Raw genomic sequence first — 20,135 nt, 5'->3', positions numbered from 1 at the left:
CACAACACATGAGAATATAAACACACAACAAAGGAAACCTAATATCAACTAATATTCTGATGCACACAGTGGATTTGTGATTTTTTTTTCTCTCTCAAATTTTACAAGAACACACAGTTTATTTTATGACACACTCTGACATCCATACCAACACACACACAATTATAGATGCATTATTTATATTATTGGCTCGATAATATGCATAAGCAGAAAACAGGAATGAAGCTAGTGTTTGTTTTTGTGATAACGACCCGAGCAGTCACAAGGAGGATCAATAGCGAAGCTGGGGTCCAAAGTGTTGTTTATTTAAGCAGGTGTGCAAAAATATGCAAATAAAATAGGTATAAGAGCTTAAAACAAAGATTATAATTAAAACTAGAACTGCAAGTACTAAAAACAGTACCGACTCCCCTCTACAACATTGAGTCTTGTCCAAGCTTTATCTGTTCACCCCCTGCTTCTAGCAGCGGCCATCTTTAATACCCAAATTGGAACAAGATTTAGAAATTAATTCAAGTAAATAAATACAATTAATACGACAATTAAAAAGAGAACAAATAAACCAAAACATTTGCAAGATTAACAGTGAAACCCGGGGTAGTAGACATTTTCTACTCCATCACAGCTTTATAGGACAAAAATAAAAATTTTAACCCTTGCCAACAGAATAAAAGCCTATTAACAAAAATTGCATAATTTTACAGTTGAATGTTACTGCGATTAAAAATGCAGTTGTAATGGGTTTCAATGGAGAGGAACTAGTTTGTGATCTAAATGCAAAAATAGATTTATTAAAGGAATGGAAGTAAAATAGTAAAAGTCCCATAATAATACACACGTGCCAAAATACATGCAGTTGTCAATAACAGGCAAAATGATCAAAAAATAAACAGAAAAGGACAAAACAAGGGCCAGTGTGGGTCGCACAAGGGTTAAACAAGATCATTGTGAGAGATCATCTTTTAATGAGATGTGTCTGTTGTAGCGTTTTATTGATTGCCATGTGTATTATTCTATTTAATTTACTTTTATTACTGGCTTTTACATTTCAGATCCGGAAAGATCTGAATTGATGTTGGGCCATGGAGATGTTTTCAGTGTCAGCGTTTCATCCTCAAGATGTGAGCGTTTGTTCAGAGACTTACGACGTTTGATTGCGTCTGTGTTTTCTGAAATCATTTCTAAAGATGCAGTTTGGGTGTTTTTAGCCCCGCTTCCACTAGCTGCCAAACAGAAGATACACCTTAAAACACACACACACACACACACACACACACACACACACACACACACACACACACACAAAGCTATAAAAAATGTCTAATGCTGTTTAGTAAATATCTTTATTTTAAATTCATTGAAGAAACAACTGTACAGACAATAAACATTACCACAACAATGCATTTGTGCATATTTATTAATATAAAAAAAGTAACAAAAGATCTGTAGAAGGATGCTTGTATGATTAAGTTTCAGTGCTGATTGAAGATATTTCAGTGCTTTAGTTCCTGTACAGAAGAAGATGAATCTCACACGGTTCATGTGTCAGATTCTCCAGCGAAGTTCGGATTGGAGAACGCAGGCTGTTAACAGATTGTGAAAATACTTTTTAATGCAGAAAAGGTTTCTATACTCCTTGCTGGCATCAAACATGTTGAACGCACTTTAAGCAGTTTTCTCTTATTCAGGTTAAACTCACACAACATGGTGGGTCACACTGAGAAAAAAATGAGATGATCATAAAACTTACCACATCAATATTTTTAGTTTCGTGTTTGAAGAAGCTGATATCTCCTGGTTTTACGCCCTTCACACTAAAGATGTAGTACATCATGGCCAGGATCAGCGCGGCTCCTGCGATCGCTCCAATAACAGCCCCAGCGATCAGACCTCCATCCACTGTCACACACAACAGCTTCAGTCACAGCAGAACATGAACACGAGGGTGTCACAGAAATCAGTTCAGAAACTCACTCGGTGACGGGTCAGTCGGGATGACGATCCCATTATCATCGGTCACGTAATCTGAAAACAAGAGCACATTCTATTAGAAGATACTCAACAAGATACTGGCACGACTTTTCTGTCAGATCGCTCTGAACTGTGAGTGTTGTGAGTTTGAGATATGAGCTGTGTCTCTAAAAGCTGTAGCCGCACTCACTAAACATGAACTGATGTTCATCGATCACGGTTTGAGAGTGTGAAGGAGGGGAACCTACACTGCCGGTGTCGACACACGAAGCCTCTCTTCTGCACACAGTTGTTGTCGTTCCACGTTCCGTCGTGATACATCTCCACGCAGTTCTCTTTCCCCACGTCGCCATCATGAATGGCTTCATTGGGTTCTCCTGGAGCCCAGTTTGTGAAGCCCAGAGATGTCAGATCCGTCCAGCCCCAGCCATCTACAATCACAATCAGCACATGATCAGCAAATCTGATCTGAAATCCCACGAAAGGCCTGCAGGTGATGGATGATGGACAGAGAGATCATCTGCGTACATGAGCGGTCTCTGGTGAGGCCGATCCACATGTTGTGGTACTTGGTGTAGTTGAGGTTCCTGATGAACTCCACATCGGCTCGACTGTGAATCGAGGATAATTCTCCTCCGTTCACCTCTTGGCAAAGGTGTCTCGCTTCTGGCCACGAGTAACCCACTTTTCCGTTATATGCGTAGTAGCAGTAACGTCCGTACGGCCACCAGCCCAGCAAACACTTCCCATCTCCAGGAGCCGGCGTGGACGGAGGCTTTTCTGCAGAGAGATTGGAGACCGGTGTTTGTAACTGATGTGAAGCACTTGCCACACGTCTGTGGCGTTTGTCAGCTTTACCTTTAGTGATTTTGCAGATGTAGGGCTTGGCGGCGGCGCAGGCCGTGTCGTTCCAGGTGCCCTGGATGAAGTGTGAGGGTGCATGCATGCTGACACACCCTTCTCCCTCGTGATTGGTCGGTTCCCCCGGGCCCCAGTGCGTGAAGAACACCGGCCAGCCATCAGACCATTTGTACGAATCACTGTCAGCCTGCAGGAGAAGAGCAACAGCTTGAGTTCTGTTTAACGTTAGTTATGCTCATTAAACTGTGAGGAAGTACCAGTCGACGGAGTCCGATCCAGGCGTCTGTCTTGCCCTGCTGCACAGCTGCGGAGATGAAGGCCTGGTCGTAGCTCATGTCCACACTGGCCAGGTTCCCTCCCTCCTTCACACAGGCCTGCTGAGCTTCCTCCCAGGTCTTGGGCTCTGAAACCAGCTTATAGCAGCTGCTGTACCAGGTGATGTATCCGGACGGACACGGGGTGCTGGTGGGCGGCGGGACAGGAATGCTGCTCGCTGCAGAAAACACCCAGAGAATCATCAAGAGTTAGAGCTGTCTTAAACCTAAAGTCATCTTAGAGTTAAGGGTTATCTAATGAAAAGTCAATTCAGGCTAGGAACTCGAGGCCATGCCATCAGCAGCAGCGTTTATATAACAACACTTAAAATTAGACACAAGTGAAGATGTAAGTACATTTCTTCTTAGAGCACACCCATCCTCGCTGGTGGTCACAGTTCTCATCGTTCCAGCGGCCCGTGACCAGGTGATTATGGGAGATTGAAGTACAATGCTCCTGAAACAAAGACATCAGAGATCAGCATCATCTCCTCTGCAGGTGTCATCAGCTAGCTATATATTTAAAAAATACCATAAATATAGAAGTACAACACAACAGTAATTTCTCACCTTGCCATCAGCATTGTTTGGCTCTTTATCGGCCCAGTTTGTGTATAAGACCGGACTGACTCCATCACTCCACGCAAACTTCCCTTCATGAAGCGAATCAGATAAACCGATCCAAACGGGTACAACCAGGTCCCTGAGATAACTAGCCACAAAATCTGGAGAGAGGATCAAAATTTCACACATTGGGACAACATGAACCAGTGTTTCCTGAAGCACAGCGTTTTATGGGTTAGATGCTGGATATAGATAATTAAATAGAAGTGAAATGATCTTACATAACAAGATTTGAATGAAGTTCAAAAAAAGAAAAAGAAAGTGGAAGTCAAAATATAACAACTATATGTTTACCAAGCCATCATAATAAAAAGAGAAGTTTCAGCTTGGGGCTCACATGCAAACACTGTCCTTATCCTCTTTTAACAAAGGAGGGGACTGCTGTTATAACATCTTGTGAAGTACCGTTTTCATTCTGATCATCGATGATGGCCAGATCTCCCTTCTGCTTTCGGCACCAATCTCGTGCGTAAGTCCAGTTCGCCTTGATCTCCGTCTGATGGTAGTGGTTTCCTTTGAATATGTAGCATTTGTTGCGGAATTTCATCCAACCTGGAACAATCAAAATTACAATCTTTCTTCAGGAAAAATAAAATCACTGAACTTTTGTGAGATTAGCCTGACTGATCATTGGCTGATCATTGACTGATCATTGGCTGATCATTGGCTGATCATTGACTGATCATTGGCTGATCGTTGACTGATCATTGGCTGATCATTGGCTGATCATTGGCTGATCATTGGCTGATCATTGACTGTTGGTTTGTGTCAGCCGTACCCTCGGGGCAGTTTCCGTCCCATGGTGCCGTTGGAGGCGGTGGTGTGTGGTCATTTCCTGGATATTTCTTACACACATAACCAGCACTGGCACGTCCACAGTTTGCATCATTCCACGAACCTATCGAAAACAAAACATTCCAATTTATACCAATTTCATCTCTGAATCCTAAAAGCATCACATGTTAGTATACAATAAATAAATAAATACAGCTACAGATAATAAATGCACAAATAACACAGAATGTGAAGCACTGACTGATGTACTACATTTGAATTTTTTTCTTGTTCACTTTTTTCTGAATGTGTTTATAATTTTATGCATAATATATTGATATATTGTAATGTTTTGAAAATGCATCCATTAAAAAAATATATAATAAATGGTAGTGTTATTTTATAACAAGAATATGATGATGGCGATCAGTATTGTTAGGGTTTTTTTTGTTCACAGTTTTAATAATAATAATAATAATAATTTTAAGTTAGTGTTATTGATATATATATATATATATATATATATATATATATATATATATATATATATATATATATAGTATTTATATGGTATGTTTATATGAAGTTAAATAAAATGGCCATTAATATGAAGGATCCTGATTTAGTGTAAAACAATATTAGTGCACCTGGATGTCTGTTCATCTGCACACACTGTTCTTCTCCGTTTGCATCGTTGGGTTCTCCAGGACCCCAGTGCACATACGTGACCGGAGACAGATCGACCCACCTGAACACAGAAACAGCTCGATAGGACTGACTGTCATGCCAGAGAACAAGGTAAAAACACATATGTGGAAACAAATAATACTAATATTCAAATGTTTTAAGGCTTACAGATACTCTCCTCCTGCAACCCCAAACATTATCATTCCAATCCAGGCCGCAGCCGCTTGACCGGTGCCCACCTGAAAACATCACATAATCAGCCCAGTGCTTTCACTGATCACACAGTTACATTCATCTTTGATGTGCAGTCTTACAAGGATTCATGACATTTGTGAAGAATTCAAGTCATTGCTAAAAATCACTGATCAAACATTCAAAAGCTTTCGTACCAGGCTGACCACGAAAGACTGCTCGGCTTCATCAGCGATGGACAGCAGCTGAGCTTTCTCTTCGTAACACCTCACAAGAGCCATGTGAAAGTCCACAATATCTGTGTCATTATAGTAATAACAGATGCCATTGTTCTTCCTCCAGCCAGGGTTCGATCCGCACTCAGGAGCTGGAGAAATAAAATAAAAAACATTAATAAACAAACACCTACAATAAATCGACTAATTCTGATCCCACACGCACAAACAGTTTTCTCCATGTGTTTTAGCTATTTGCTCCAGATTTTAAGAATGGGTAGCATTACATTAACTACATTTCTCAGCATTTCACAAACAGAAACAGAGCATTATTTCACTGGTAATAACTGATTGCACTGGCACCTGGTTCAGGAGATGGAGGCGCTGGAGGTATAATGGGTTTCTTTCCTTTAGCAATCATGCAAATCCAGTCCTGGTGGGCATCACAGTTCAGGTCGTTCCACCAGGATGTCCCGTTTTCGGTGGTCACCATCTCCACACAGTTTTCTCGACCATTGTGATTATTTGGTTCACCGTGGCCCCAGTTTGTGTGACTGACCGGCGTCCCGTCGCTCCAGTGGTAACCTTAGAGAAGAAAGGCTAGAAACGGTTCGGCTCCAACTACAAGTAATTCTCAGAAGTGAAACACCGGCGAGCAAACGAACCTCCCTCTACTGGGTTGACGCTCAGTCCGATCCACTTAGTCTTTCCCTTTGAGAAGCTGGACAGGAAAAGTTCCTCCTCTGGACTGTGGATGCTGAGCAGATTGGCGCCGCGGGCGAGACAGTCTTCTCTAGCCGCCTCCCAGCTCTTCTTCTGGGCAAAGTCTACTGTGAACAGCTTTGAAAAACAGAAATACAGCAACAAGTAGACAATTAACATGTATTTTAATAGTCACCATGGCTTACATGTTGCTTATCCTGGGCTTTAGCTGGCAAACCATGTGAGGCACTTCCTCTGGCATGACAATCTTAATAAAATGTTGTACTGTGTGCATGTTTAAAGTTTCAGAGAAGATCTGCAAAGATTCTCCTTATGTGTGTGCTGCAACCTGTTTCATAATCGGTCGGTACTCTTATTGTCAGCGTGTTCTGAACTCATACAATCACATAAAATTAATCTTCATTCTGCATTCACACACACAGCATCATAACAATATTTTAGTGCTAATGTTACTACCCCTTCCTCTCCACACTCCGACATACAATGAAAAAGTCTAGCAAATTTTGTCTTTTCATTGTAGTTATTTAAAGAAGAGCAATACTGGGGTTTAAACAGTGTATTTTTACAGGGCTAATGTCAGTCATTCCTGTTGTTACATTTAAACACCTAGTATTCAAGGTGTAGGTTTGTGCAAGAAAACACAATTCTTCCCATGTTTCACTGGATGGTTGTTCTTTGCTGATATGGACAGAAAGTCTTTTCTTTTGTTCAATTCTGATGAAATGCCTCTGCTATAGCCATGAGTGCATGTACAGTATTGTTCAAAATAATAGCAGTACAATGTGACTAACCAGAATAATCAAGGTTTTTAGTATATTTTTTATTGCTACGTGGCAAACAAGTTACCAGTAGGTTCAGTAGATTGTCAGAAAACAAACAAGACCCAGCATTCATGATATGCACGCTCTTAAGGCTGTGCAATTGGGCAATTAGTTGAAAGGGGTGTGTTCAAAAAAATAGCAGTGTCTACCTTTGACTGTACAAACTCAAAACTATTTTGTACAAACATTTTTTTTTCTGGGATTTAGCAATCCTGTGAATCACTAAACTAATATTTAGTTGTATGACCACAGTTTTTTAAAACTGCTTGACATCTGTGTGGCATGGAGTCAACCAACTTGTGGCACCTCTCAGCTGTTATTCCACTCCATGATTCTTTAACAACATTCCACAATTCATTCACATTTCTTGGTTTTGCTTCAGAAACAGCATTTTTGATATCACCCCACAAGTTCTCAATTGGATTAAGGTCTGGAGATTGGGCTGGCCACTCCATAACATTAATTTTGTTGGTTTGGAACCAAGACTTTGCCCGTTTACTAGTGTGTTTTGGGTCATTGTCTTGTTGAAACAACCATTTCAAGGGCATGTCCTCTTCAGCATAGGGCAACATGACCTCTTCAAGTATTTTAACATATGCAAACTGATCCATGATCCCTGGTATGCGATAAATAGGCCCAACACCATAGTAGGAGAAACATGCCCATATCATGATGCTTGCACCTCCATGCTTCACTGTCTTCACTGTGTACTGTGGCTTGAATTCAGAGTTTGGGGGTCGTCTCACAAACTGCCTGTGGCCCTTGGACCCAAAAAGAACAATTTTACTCTCATCAGTCCACAAAATGTTCCTCCATTTCTCTTTAGGCCAGTTGATGTGTTCTTTGGCAAATTGTAACCTCTTCTGCACATGCCTTTTTTTTTAACAGAGGGACTTTGCGGGGGATTCTTGAAAATAGATTAGCTTCACACAGACGTCTTCTAACTGTCACAGTACTTACAGGTAACTCCAGACTGTCTTTGATCATCCTGGAGGTGATCATTGGCTGAGCCTTTGCCATTCTGGTTACTCTTCTATCCATTTTGATGGTTGTCTTCCGTTTTCTTCCACGTCTCTCTGGTTTTGCTCTCCATTTTAAGGCATTGAAGATCATTTTAGCTGAACAGCCTATCATTTTTTGCACCTCTTTATAGGTTTTCCCCTCTCTAATCAACTTTTTAATCAAAGTACGCTGTTCTTCTGAACAATGTCTTGAACGACCCATTTTCCTCAGCTTTCAAATGCATGTTCAACAAGTGTTGACTTCATCCTTAAATAGGGGCCACCTGATTCACACCTGTTTCTTCACAAAATTGATGACCTCAGTGATTGAATGCCACACTGCTATTTTTTTGAACACACCCCTTTCAACTAATTCAACTAATTGCCCAATTGCACAGCCTTAAGAGCATGCATATCATGAATGCTGGGTCTCATTTGTTTTCTGAGAATCTACTGAACCTACTGGTAACTTGTTTGCCAAGTAGCAATAAAAAAATATACGAAAAACCTTGATTATTCTGGTTAGTCACATTGTACTGCTATTATTTTGAACAATACTGTATGTGCAGGTGCATGTTCACGGGAATGACACTCCCTAGCAATTACCCACTTTGTGGTGTGCATGTAAGCTTCGTCAGCAGAAGGCATAGCTTAGATCACCTTGTAGCAGTTTCTGAAGTGAGGCTGTCCGCCCCAGCCGCTCTCGCACCCGGTCACCGGAGGCAGTGTCGGAGCTCGAGTCGGTGGAGAGATGCCGTTACGAGGAGCTTCACACACAAACGGGAATGATTCTTCACACTGTTTGTTATTCCAGAATCCTGCCAGCGGGCTGGTCGACATCGTGACACAGGATCCAGCGTGATTATCTAGAGATACAGTGAAATCTGATTGGTTCATGAACAGTGATGTCATTTGTCCAGCAGTTCTAAACAGCGCTCAGGTGTAACTGTCTAGGACAGAAGTATTCACAGTGTAAACGGTTGAATTACTTGGCTCGTTGCGGCCCCAGTTGGTGTAAGTTATTAAAGCGTCATTGTCCCAGTAGTAGTCGACACCTGCCACCCCTCCTCTCGCCCGCAGCCCGATCCACCAGTCGCCGGAGTACCGGCTCATCAGAGCCGTGAAGTGAGCCTGTTCATACCTGCAGAGGTCAACAGCAGCTGAGTGACTGGAGCTACATGAGCACAGACTATCAACAGGAACACAAGAGGGTTAGATGCTCACAAGTCCATGATGTGCAGCAGAGTGCTGCTCTGACTCTCACAGAACGCTTTGGCTTCCTCACGGCTTCGAGCTGCTTCTTCAAACCAATAGCAAGAATACTCAAAAACTTCCCAGCCCTGCAGTACAGACACACACACACACACATGTAGTTAGCGTGTGGGAGTCAGGGTCACCGATGACCATCCACGAGAGTACATGACTGACCTGAGGACAGCCGTAGATGGTGGGCTGGACGGAGGGCAGAGGATAGTGACCTTTGGGCATCTTACAGACATAGGTGTTTAGCTCCGTGCAGGTGACGTCGTTCCATCGGCCCGTCTGAGACACAAAGCATTACGATGACATTCATGAACCTGTGTTTAGTCTTGTGTCTGTCAGTAAATGCAGTACCTGATGGAACATCTCCACACAGTCCTCACTGAAGCCCAGGTGGTTGTTGGGTTCTCCGGGAGCCCAGTATGTGAACGTGACCTCATGATGATCTGACCACGAGAACAAACCTGAGAAGCCCAGATCATTGAGACCGATCCACACGTCACTGGTGGCTGTTTGACGGGACAAAGAGGAAATGTTGTGAGAAGAGCGAATATAAGCGTCGTGTGTGTGGAGCCTTTACACACACACACACACACACACACACACACACACACACACACACGTGCAGTTGGCTATGTATGTCCAAACGTCTGTGACCTTTTGTGTATTTCGATAAAACCAAGTGGGAACCTTCCAGTCTCTCTCGTGAAACCAACATGGAAGTGACTTAAACTGCAATTCATCAACTGGCCGCTAGAGACTGGCTCCGAAAGCAAGTCAATTCCATAGACCCCCCCCCCCCCCCCTGTTAAAATACCCAACTTTACAACAGAAAAAATATGTTTACAGCCTGGTTTGGTCTATAAAGCTAACTTTTCCCTTCTGACAACTGTGAATGGATGAAAAAGATATAACTGTGATTTCATTCTTTTGTGTTTATTTGCACCTAAAAGTCTAGTAAAGGCACACGTACCCTGGTACAGGTAACTCTCCAGCCAGCTCTGTTCTGTCATGGACAGAATCGACACCAGATCGGCTCCTAACTGCCTGCAGGATGTTCTTGCGCTGTGCCACGTCTTCTTCTCCTCAAACGGTTTATAGCAGAACTCTCCAAACTCATACCAGTCTGGACCAGAACACCTCAGCTCTGAAGGGACACGTTGTTCAGACCAAGCAGCTTTTGCGATGAAGTAATGATGCTGTGATTAATAAGAAAATTGTCTCACCTCCGTCAGCAAAGTGGTATGACACGGAGTAGAGCCCATCAAACCTGTGACACATCACAATGCATTTCACTCTAACCCTAACTCTCTAACAAGCAGATATGTCCAAGACTGGAGGCTTACTGTCTGGTCACGATGCCGTTTCTGGTGGATCCGCTGTAAAAGTTCTGACCCTCAGCTTTGAGAAGAGTGCAGTCTCCTCCGATGTCATTGAGAACCACTCCAGCGTGAATCGCAGCGGCACAGATAGTAGAGTCCTGAAACAAATGGCATTCATCAATCATAAGAAAAAATGCATGATTGATGCTCATACTAGGTTGAAGCGGTCGGTTGATAATCGATTACACTCGTACCCCACGATACATGTCTGTCCCGTACACAGAGTAAACCTCACTGGCACAACCAGCAGGACAATGAACCCTGAAACAAACAAAAACCCAAACCAAAATGCTTTTAAATGCAATGTAAACCCCCCAAAACATGCATAACATCTATATGGCACAACTGCAGAATTTCCTGTTAGAACATTTAGACCAGTAGTTATGTAAATCAGTAAATAATGGAGAGATTGAAGGTGTTCAGCGCTGGATGATGAACTACTGACTGCACATTAAGACTTAACCAGGGTTTCAGATACTCAAAGAATCAATTACGTCATTCTGTCTACAGAGTGGTCCAGGTTGGGTTTTGCACTGCAAGTCACAGCATCTGAAAACAGCCAAAAAAACACAAACAGGAAAGACATTGGCTTAATTTACACCGAGAACAGACTGGGATAAATTATAGTTCTATTCAGTTTTAAAGATGAATCATCTTCTGAATCAAGCTTTAGTTGAGCTCACAGTCTGGTAAGCAGCCCAAAATGTCCAGTCGCAGCCCTGCTTGACCATTCCACTCCAGCGGAAGAACACGAACATACTGCGCTGAGATCGGTGTCCCCAACAAACGTGTCTCTGGAGACGTCCTGTCCACAGAACCTGGATACTCCTGTGACAAAACCAGCGTCAGAACCTTTTAAACTGAACATATCTGATCTTCTCACAGACAGATGCTCCTCACAAGCTCTTGAGAGGTTTTCTTTCATTAAATCAACTCCAAACATCTAGGAGTGGTGTGTGTGTGTGTGTGTGTTTACCCCTCCATCGTTGCTGTAGTCTTTCCAGGACAGGCCATCTGTGCTGGTCTGGATCTTAAATTTAGTGACCCAGTGATCTGAAGATGGGCAGCCCTGAATGACGACCCCTGTGATCTTCTTCAGCTGACCCACATTCACCTGAATCCAAGAGTTTGCTGAAATACAGTTTGAACGGAAAGGATTTGAGTTTTCTGTTCAGATTCCTGAAACAATATTATGGGTGATTTTGTGGTTCATTCGAATATAAAGGAGACAGACCGGAGGTGGAGGGCATCCAGCACGAGTTCCCTTTCAGTCGAGCTTTATCTGCTCCTTTTCCACTGAGAGACGATGATGCTGAGAGCATTGAATTAGTGATGTTTCCGTCCTCCACACCCAGCCCTCTCACACACACTGGAAACAATACACACTCATGAGGGAATGTGTCACATACAGATTTTGTGTGTTTTTGTATTAGAAGTTCTTCCTCCTCTCCTTAAGAAGAGCTTCATCTCGAGGACTGGTATGATTCACCAAACACATCTTGTCATTCAAACCTTTTTCCCCAGAACCTTTCATCATTCATTTCATTCATAATCACGCTCTTAGTATAGGTGTTTCCCTCACCGTTCTGCTCGCAGCTGAAGACCACCTCCAGGTATTTGGAGACGGTGGGGCAGGGATCAGATTCGGTGCGAGCGAAGAGGAAACAGAACTCTCTGTTATCGCAGTTCTTCCTGGCCAAAGCCAGCGTGCCCTCAACAGTGCACACACCTGTAAGGTTCATTCAGTACATCACAGATCCTGCATGAACACTTCAGATGCTCTCAATTACACTCTCAACTGTGATTTACCAGAGGCTCCGTCTCCAAACGGACAGATCTTGTCACTGCGGCGCCCGTAAAAAGCTGACTGGATGTTGATGACGCTGTTCTGGGGGCAGTGAAGGACCAAGCTTGAGTCTTGACATGCGTATGTTGTGTAGAAACCTAGAGTACAACACAAGAACAAACTCAGCGAGGCTCGAGAGCCTCAAGAGATTCATAGCACACAAGAAACAGAAGCCAAACGTACCATCATGCGGCGGAGGGGGCTCGGGGGTGTTCCCTGAAAAAGCAAAAAGGTCTATTTTCAAAACATTTATACTTCACTAAATATAAATCCTGATCCTCTGAACAGAGCAGCCGAACGTACCGCGACGCTTGCAGATATATCCTCTCTTGTTCTCACATTCATCATCGTTCCACGCTCCAGAGTTGATTAAAATGGACAGGCAGTCTTCATTATAGTAATCATCAGGGTTTCCTTTAACAGTAAATGAGAGGCACAGATTATCTTCTTCATTAAACATCATTTTGATTTATTTTATCAAAAGCCTAAATGGTGTTTTGTCATCTCAAATCTTTTCACAGCTTCACCTGAAGCCCAGTTTATATAGCGGAATGGAGAACCGTCCGTCCATGTCCAGCCTCCCTCGGTGATGGAGTCATGCGCTCCCATCCACAGAGAGACGCCCGTGGGAACAGACTGGATTTGAGCTGCAGATGAACAAGAGTTGTGTGAGCATACGTGGATCTGGAACATCTCGAGAGTCTGTTGAGTAACTGGATACTAACCTTGGATGAAACCTTGTTCAAACGGCTCCGTGATGCTGACGAGATCTCCACCCTGATTCAAGCAATCTGCACGAGCGTCGGCCCACTTCCTCATGGACAGAGTAATAAACAGGTAGCAGTAATCATTAAACGGGTCACCAACCCAGGAGCCGCACTTTGCATTCCAACCTGACAGAAAGAGCAGATGAAATCAGTTCAAGAGTCAGGAACAGACACAGAACCACCAGACGCTTACAGTCTGATACAGAGACAGATGTCCCGTAAGACTTCGAAACAAACACAAGTGTGTGAATGTCTCAGTGTTTGGTGTGTAGAGAGAGAACCTGTACCTGGGCCAGATGTGGGGGGAGGCGGTGGCCCTTGACCCTTTGCTGGAATAAACAAACAAACAAACAAACAAAAAAAAACATCAGTGTCTCAAAAACAATTCTCTGATCAAAGTAAATCACCTTTATTTTAAAGCATTTTATATAATACGGAATGTGAAATCATTGTGTGATTAATATACAATAAAACTAACAAATTAAATAAAAGACTGATCCAACAGGAAAACCTCAGATTTGTCCCACCTTTCTGGCAGATAAAGGGGTACGTGGATGTGCAGGGCAGGTCGTTGAATTTTCCCGTGTCCTGGTGCTCGGTTCCGCGGATGTGAACACAGTCTTCATTATTCTGCCAGTTGTCCGGCTGATTCGTCTCCCAGGGAAGGAATTCCTGCAGAAGCCAGAGAGAACAGACAATGATCCTCACATGCTTGACATGGAACAAAATAAAGCTTTAAACAACTGGATGCAGAACTGCTGCTCATTCTTCAGGGACAGAATCCATCACCAGAAGCTTCTCACTTTGTGTAATCAAATACATAAATACATAAATATAAAAGTATTATATAAATATTTCTTGTTGCGATGGGTACCATGTATCGTCTGCCTGAAGGAAGTTTTTCTAATTCCTGTTGGAGAGTTAGTGAGTCCTGAACTATTTGTGAGGCTTTCCTCCAGGTCTGTTTGCTGCCTCTGGGCGTCCAATATGATCTTACTGTCTATATTAATAATCTTTGTGATCCCATACCAGCAGGTGATGTTTTAGGAAATAACCCTTTCCAGCAAACTGGTGTAAACCATCCTCAGGACTCCCTTACACAAATTAAAACTAAACAATCTTTGGCTTGCCTTCTTATAGATATAATCTATGTGCTCAATACATTTTAAGATTTAAGAATCTATGTTCAATCTCAGCATAGTATTCATTCATGTGCAGAAGTTGATTGGCTGGTCACTTACTGCTGGAGTGCCATCGGTCCAAACAAACGTTCCCTCTCTGCTGATGTCATTGAGACCCACCCAGGAAGATCTGCTCATGTGGGCTGTGAGATCAGAGGCCAAAATTAAACTTCATATACGGGGCACCTACTGTACATTGTAGCCCTTATCTAAGTGTTTATAACTAGATAACAAGAACCATATGAAACAAATAATCTGAAAACATATTACATTATTTTTTCTAGATAATGAAGAGAGAGATCCGGTCTTCAATCGCACCTGTCAGAAAGCTGACGGTCTCCTGGCTGTGGATGCTGACCAGGTGTCCATTCTGAGCCACACAGTAATTCTCTGCATCCTGCCATTTCATGACTGTTTCAGTCTCAAAGTGATAGCAGTATTCATCGTAGAGCAGATAGCCTTCATCACAGTGTGAGTCTGCAGAAAAGCATTCAGTGAACCACAGTTAAAACACAACCCTGACCCTTCTACCAGGATATTCATTCTAATACAATCACATTCAGTTTGTTCAGACCAATGTGAAAAAAAAACAGCAGACAGGAAGAATGAAAGTACAAAATCCCTCTGTAAGTAGATATAGGTGGTAGATTCTTCCTGTGCTATACACTGTTTGCAAGTGAGCTGTTCGAGAGCTTGTTTTATGTAACAGCTCTGACCAAAAGTACAAATCTTATTAGATGGCCATTTTTCTTTTCAGTGTGATGGAAAAGAGACTAGAACCCTTCTCTGTAAAACTGAGGTCATGGGAAAGTTTGTGTCGTTCTGAAAACAAGCGTTAACAGCCGTCTGTTTTCACCTGGAGCCGCTGTGGGCTGCACGTTCTGTCCTCCAGGCATCTTGCAAATATATCCCAGGTTTTTAAAGCAGTTGGTGGTTTCCCATTTTCCAGCATAGTTTCCTATTACAAGAGAAAAAAACAGATTCAGCTCAATTTTTACAAGGAAATCTTTTAAGGCTGTCGTTGTGTGTCTCCCTGGACTCAATGGTCAATCTCTGAGTCTCTCTGTAACTCAATGGTCAATCTTACCGGTGTAAATCTGACCACAGTCCCACTGGTTTGCTGAGTTCTGAGGGAAATTTGGGCTCCAGTTTGAAAACTCAATTGCAGTTTTGTCCACCCACCTAAATGTGCCATCTTGTTCCTTATCTGTGTTATAATTCAGAAAGACAACACCAAGATGAGTGATGGAACGTAATGGACTGTTCACATTCAGATATCTGATGCAGATCATAGTATTTCTGATCAGAGACCATCTTGTGAACATTATGAACTGCAGCTACACTATTTATCCTCCATCTGCTTTTCTATTTATAACTAGAGATTGTGCCAGCTTCAGATTGGATCTAGCCTCTTACGAAGATTTCAGATGACCATGAAGAAATGAAGCCAGTCCCTGCGAGGACTTCAGATGATGCCAACTTTTCCTTATATTGTAATCATTTTGATCACACAAATGAATCATTGCTTTAATATGCTTCTGAACACGAAACATTAATGTGTGTATGATTTTTTAAATTTTTTAACTGAACATTACTTTGACAGGAACCTCTGATAACAGATCACTCTTAACCCTAACGTAGAAACAATATGTATTGTGAAAATGCAAAACAAATAAATGTGAACTGAAGCCTTTTAGGGTCAGAAGTTTGGCTAAAATACACATTCTGTAACCCACTGTTTGAGTCACTGAACTGAAGCTCACTTTTAAAAGTTATTTTCTGTGATAGAAGCATTCAAAGAACCTAATTTTGATAAGGATTAGGGTCAATTTTACAAAGGTAAAATGTTGTATTGTATGCATCACTCACCTGAAATGCCAATCCACAGATCAGGAACATCTGCTTGGTGAAAATCAGGCAACTGTGCATTAATGAAGAACTGCTCCCCTTCACTGAGATGAAAACAAACATATGAGCATGTGTGTGACCCATTAGAACCAAACAAATCTCCCTAAACTTCAGTGCTCATGCTCACTTTTTGATGGTCAGTAGGTTTCCTCCCATTTCAGAGCACTTGGTCTGAGCCAGATACCAGCTGGTCAGCAGATTCTGGTTACTGACCACCCAATAACAGTTTCCTGAGTAACTCAACCATCCAGGAGGACAGATGGCTGGAGTCACAGAAACAGAAGAGCATATCACTGAACAGAAAAAACTACTAAATTATGTAATGCATATAAAATATTAACAACAGAATCATACACATCATATTGTATCTCAGTGCATATATATTTGGACAATGACTGGAAGTTTGGATCTTACTATTCAAAGCTTTCTTGCACATGTAAGGTCGCTCATAACGACAGACGTGTGTTCTCCATTTCCCATAATCCTCTCCTGATTCTTTTATCATAGCAGTACACACACCGTTGGCTTTGTCACTGGGTTCCACAGTGAGAGTTTGAGTTATTATCGCGCAGGTCAACACTTAAATGCTTTAATGTGCTATAGTGAAAAGCACTTTCTTTATCACAATTTTGAGAAGGCCATAGTAATAACACTAATCATGTGTTATAACTAGTTTAGCATTTGTCTTACGTGAGATCCGGCTGTCCTGCCGGCCAGTTTGTGTATGTGGATGTACTCGCATCTGACCAGGAGAAGGTCGTGGCATTTGGTTGTATTTGACAGGATAAAGTTGTGCATTTCTGTGAAAAGTATAAAACTGATTACAAATTACACACTGGCAATATAACTGTTTGAACTGTGACTATTTAACATGTGACAAAATATGTAGCCTAGTCTTGCCTTTAAATAATTTTTTTTTTAATGAAAAAGAATTGGTCACGCACTGTACTGTCTTAGTTGTTTAACAGACGATTCAACAGATTTCACTGTGGTGCATGTCGTGTATTAAATCAAGTGGTCCAGTGTTGATTATTCACAGACGTTGATGATTCTCACCATTGTGGAAAAGCCAATCCAGAGGTCAAAGGCGGACGCGTCCAGACGGCTTGTGACATACTGCTCCTCTTCAGAAGATGTGATTGACACCAGGTCTCCTCCTTCTCGGACACAGTCACTGCGAGCCGCAGCCCAACTCTTCCGGACACCTGCTCTTCTCTTATAGCAGTTAGAGCCGAAGCCCTGCCAGCCGTTCGCAGAGTCACAGACCGGAGCTGGGTTCGCTGAGAGACACAGGACAACGTGTTACACACATACTCAAGCAGATATATATGGTTGATATATGGAGTTAATAGTAAGTACATTATACGTACGGTTTGATCGTTTACAGATATACTGCCGTCTGGCTGAGCAGGTTTCATCGTTCCATTTGCCTTCATTGGCTCCCAAAACCTGGCCACAATCCTCATTATCTGCCCAGTTGTCCGGCTGACCCTCCTTCCAATACCTGCAATTCAGCGGATCTGTTTCTTCCTTTGCTCGTCCAGAAACCTCTGCCTCTCAGACACTATCCACTCTCCAGCATTACACAAACCAACACATCTAACCCTAATATGTCGGCTAGATCTAATATTAACACACCTGCTCAAAAACAGAGTTTAGTTAAATAATTGTAGAAGACTGTCTCAGTTTTCAGTTCCATGCTTCCTTATCTTGGATTACGATCTCTGTCTGCTTGATTATGTGACTGATTGTATATCTGTTGTTCATGTTGTAGGGATTTACAAAATATAAACCGTGTTCCTGCAAGAGTTCTAACAGCAGTGTCTTTTCATCTGCATGATGTGGAGCTGCACAACGAACACATTCAGAAACCAGTGATTTTCTGACTCACGAGAGGAAGGGATAGAAAACAGTGCCATCACTCCATTCCCAGTTCCCCTCGGACGCCACGTCATTCAGTCCGATCCAGAAGATGGAGGTGCTGATCTGCGTTCGGACCCACATCTGAACAGAACAGAGACAGAAGAGCATGTCAGATGTGGATGTGATCTATTTCTCATCGTTACTGTGGTGTGTGTCTCACCCGCTCATGAATGTCCTGGATGCTCATCAGATTACTTCCTTTACTGACACAGTCCTCCAGAGCGTCGTGCCATGACTTCAAATCAGAAGAGAAGAAGTAGCATCTCTCCTCGTACGGCCGCCAGCCCTCCTCACACTGACTGAAGCCTTACACACAACAGTGCACTTTAGTTTCTCATATTTACTCAGAAACAACATGAGGTCAGAAATGAAAGAGAACAAATAAGAGAAACTATGTGTTCAGTATTACTATTCACAAGCCTTTCTACGAGATCATTGCATGTACAGACAGAACTTGGTTAATAAATTCATTAAACAGTTTTTCTAAGACAAATTGTGTTTTATTCTATGCTGCTGAAAACAAACTTTCTGCTTGTGAAAGACAATGGTTAAATTCTCCATCATAAAATAGCCTCATGACTGAGATGTGAGCTTGTCATATGCACTGCTAATGTTTTACTGGAAACGGTGTCATAAACGATTATATGGTTCGAATCAGACGCTGTAGAAGAATCACCATTTTATTAGTTTACCTCGATTGTAAAGTCTACAAAGTTAAATGACTGTAGTAAAGACACAGAGCACACATTTGTTTCCGACTGCTTTTAAAACTGTCAGCATTAGTTCACTATAATGCATACTTAATTTTGTTAAATGATTATTTTTTTTAGGTTACATTGAATTTAAAAAAGTATTTACAAATCTTTACATTCATAAAATTGGCCAAACATCTCATAATATATACTGTTTGATCAACATTATCTGAAGGTTAAATGTATATTTCCATTTAGTTTGTATTTTAAACAGGGAAAAAAACATATTTTGGATCCTATACACAGAGAATGCGGATTCATAACCCATATAACAATATGTTTCATATATTAAATATAAAATACTTCTTTGTTTTGTTATAGAGTTTCTGAATGACTCGATCCTGGATGAAACTGCTAGGAAGAAACATTACTGATTAAAAAAGAATTAAGCTTTTGCCATTTCTACAAATTAATTATTCTATTAAATGTGTTATCCTATTCAATTTACTTTGAAAATGAGTGAACTTACCAGAATGAACGAGGCCAATGAGGGTGAAGGCTAACAAAAGCATGATTCAATATATTGTTTTTACATGGGTTTATTTTCCTGTCATTCCTTCTGTTTGTCCACACGCCTGTCCTCTGGAGATCTGCTCATCATCACACATCGAAGGCTCTTTTTACCCTCACCAGAGTCCAAAGATTAAACAGTAAAACATTCATAATCATCTGATGCTGTGACACACGGTAAAGTTCAACATATTCATTTTACATCAAATTCCTTCTGGAAAGACAAAAACATGTGACATTCTGTTCTGAAGGGTATGGTCACATAGTAGCACATTTGCATGCGAGTGATTCTCGGTGCTTTGCTTGAGACATGTCTTTCTTTCATTAAACATTGAATGGCTTTAACTGGGCTCTCTCAGTTAAGAGTGACTTTATTTGAACTTAAAAAATAAAAATAAAAAATTCCTTTAAAAACAGCTGCAC

At 41.8% G+C, this 20,135-nt stretch overlaps 1 protein-coding gene across 2 annotated transcripts; it reads right to left on the bottom strand.

Moving 5' to 3' along the window:
• Nucleotides 1-1,324: 1,324 nt before the first annotated feature.
• On the bottom strand, nucleotides 1,325-19,838 carry LOC127942174 (macrophage mannose receptor 1). 2 transcript variants are annotated; one of them, XM_052537809.1, is made up of 50 exons: nucleotides 19,672-19,838; nucleotides 18,611-18,756; nucleotides 18,419-18,531; nucleotides 17,898-18,031; nucleotides 17,584-17,807; nucleotides 17,218-17,327; nucleotides 16,942-17,060; nucleotides 16,655-16,790; nucleotides 16,489-16,571; nucleotides 15,707-15,826; nucleotides 15,476-15,577; nucleotides 14,938-15,096; nucleotides 14,680-14,762; nucleotides 13,966-14,110; nucleotides 13,720-13,767; nucleotides 13,397-13,564; nucleotides 13,199-13,318; nucleotides 12,975-13,085; nucleotides 12,855-12,887; nucleotides 12,635-12,769; nucleotides 12,408-12,554; nucleotides 12,060-12,194; nucleotides 11,802-11,956; nucleotides 11,509-11,653; nucleotides 11,320-11,374; nucleotides 11,020-11,086; nucleotides 10,790-10,923; nucleotides 10,670-10,713; nucleotides 10,417-10,590; nucleotides 9,798-9,952; nucleotides 9,612-9,725; nucleotides 9,408-9,523; nucleotides 9,173-9,324; nucleotides 8,844-9,049; nucleotides 6,304-6,478; nucleotides 6,002-6,223; nucleotides 5,621-5,790; nucleotides 5,400-5,470; nucleotides 5,192-5,292; nucleotides 4,549-4,668; nucleotides 4,176-4,322; nucleotides 3,717-3,871; nucleotides 3,504-3,603; nucleotides 3,090-3,325; nucleotides 2,830-3,019; nucleotides 2,500-2,751; nucleotides 2,220-2,402; nucleotides 1,975-2,025; nucleotides 1,751-1,899; nucleotides 1,325-1,583 (listed from the first exon to the last, which is right to left on the bottom strand). In XM_052537809.1, exons 1-50 carry the CDS (start codon nucleotides 19,712-19,714, stop codon nucleotides 1,539-1,541), a joined length of 6,498 nt encoding a protein of 2,165 aa, XP_052393769.1. In that variant the 5' UTR covers nucleotides 19,715-19,838; the 3' UTR covers nucleotides 1,325-1,538. The 2 variants fall into 2 exon arrangements, with proteins under 2 accessions (XP_052393769.1, XP_052393770.1); XM_052537810.1 differs by having other exon boundaries at nucleotides 13,726-13,767.
• Nucleotides 19,839-20,135: the final 297 nt, after the last annotated feature.

The sequence above is a fragment of the Carassius gibelio genome, chromosome A21 (genome assembly GCF_023724105.1).
Source record: "Carassius gibelio isolate Cgi1373 ecotype wild population from Czech Republic chromosome A21, carGib1.2-hapl.c, whole genome shotgun sequence".
Lineage (NCBI taxonomy): Eukaryota > Metazoa > Chordata > Actinopteri > Cypriniformes > Cyprinidae > Carassius > Carassius gibelio.
Note: the sequence above shows the minus strand (reverse complement) of the source record. Positions and strands in the feature narration are given on the sequence as shown.

What these genes read in the sequence shown, in the direction of transcription:
- LOC127942174 (XM_052537809.1), bottom strand. Translation starts at nt 19,714, where the DNA reads ATGCTTTTGTTAGCCTTCACCCTCATTGGCCTCGTTCATTCTG. An exon ending in CTATATAAACTGGGCTTCAG is followed by an intron (nt 13,086 to 13,198) that starts GTGAAGCTGTGA and finishes TTACTGTTAAAG; the next exon opens with GAAACCCTGATGATTACTAT. An exon ending in ACTACAGCAACGATGGAGGG is followed by an intron (nt 11,654 to 11,801) that starts GTAAACACACAC and finishes GTTTTGTCACAG; the next exon opens with GAGTATCCAGGTTCTGTGGA.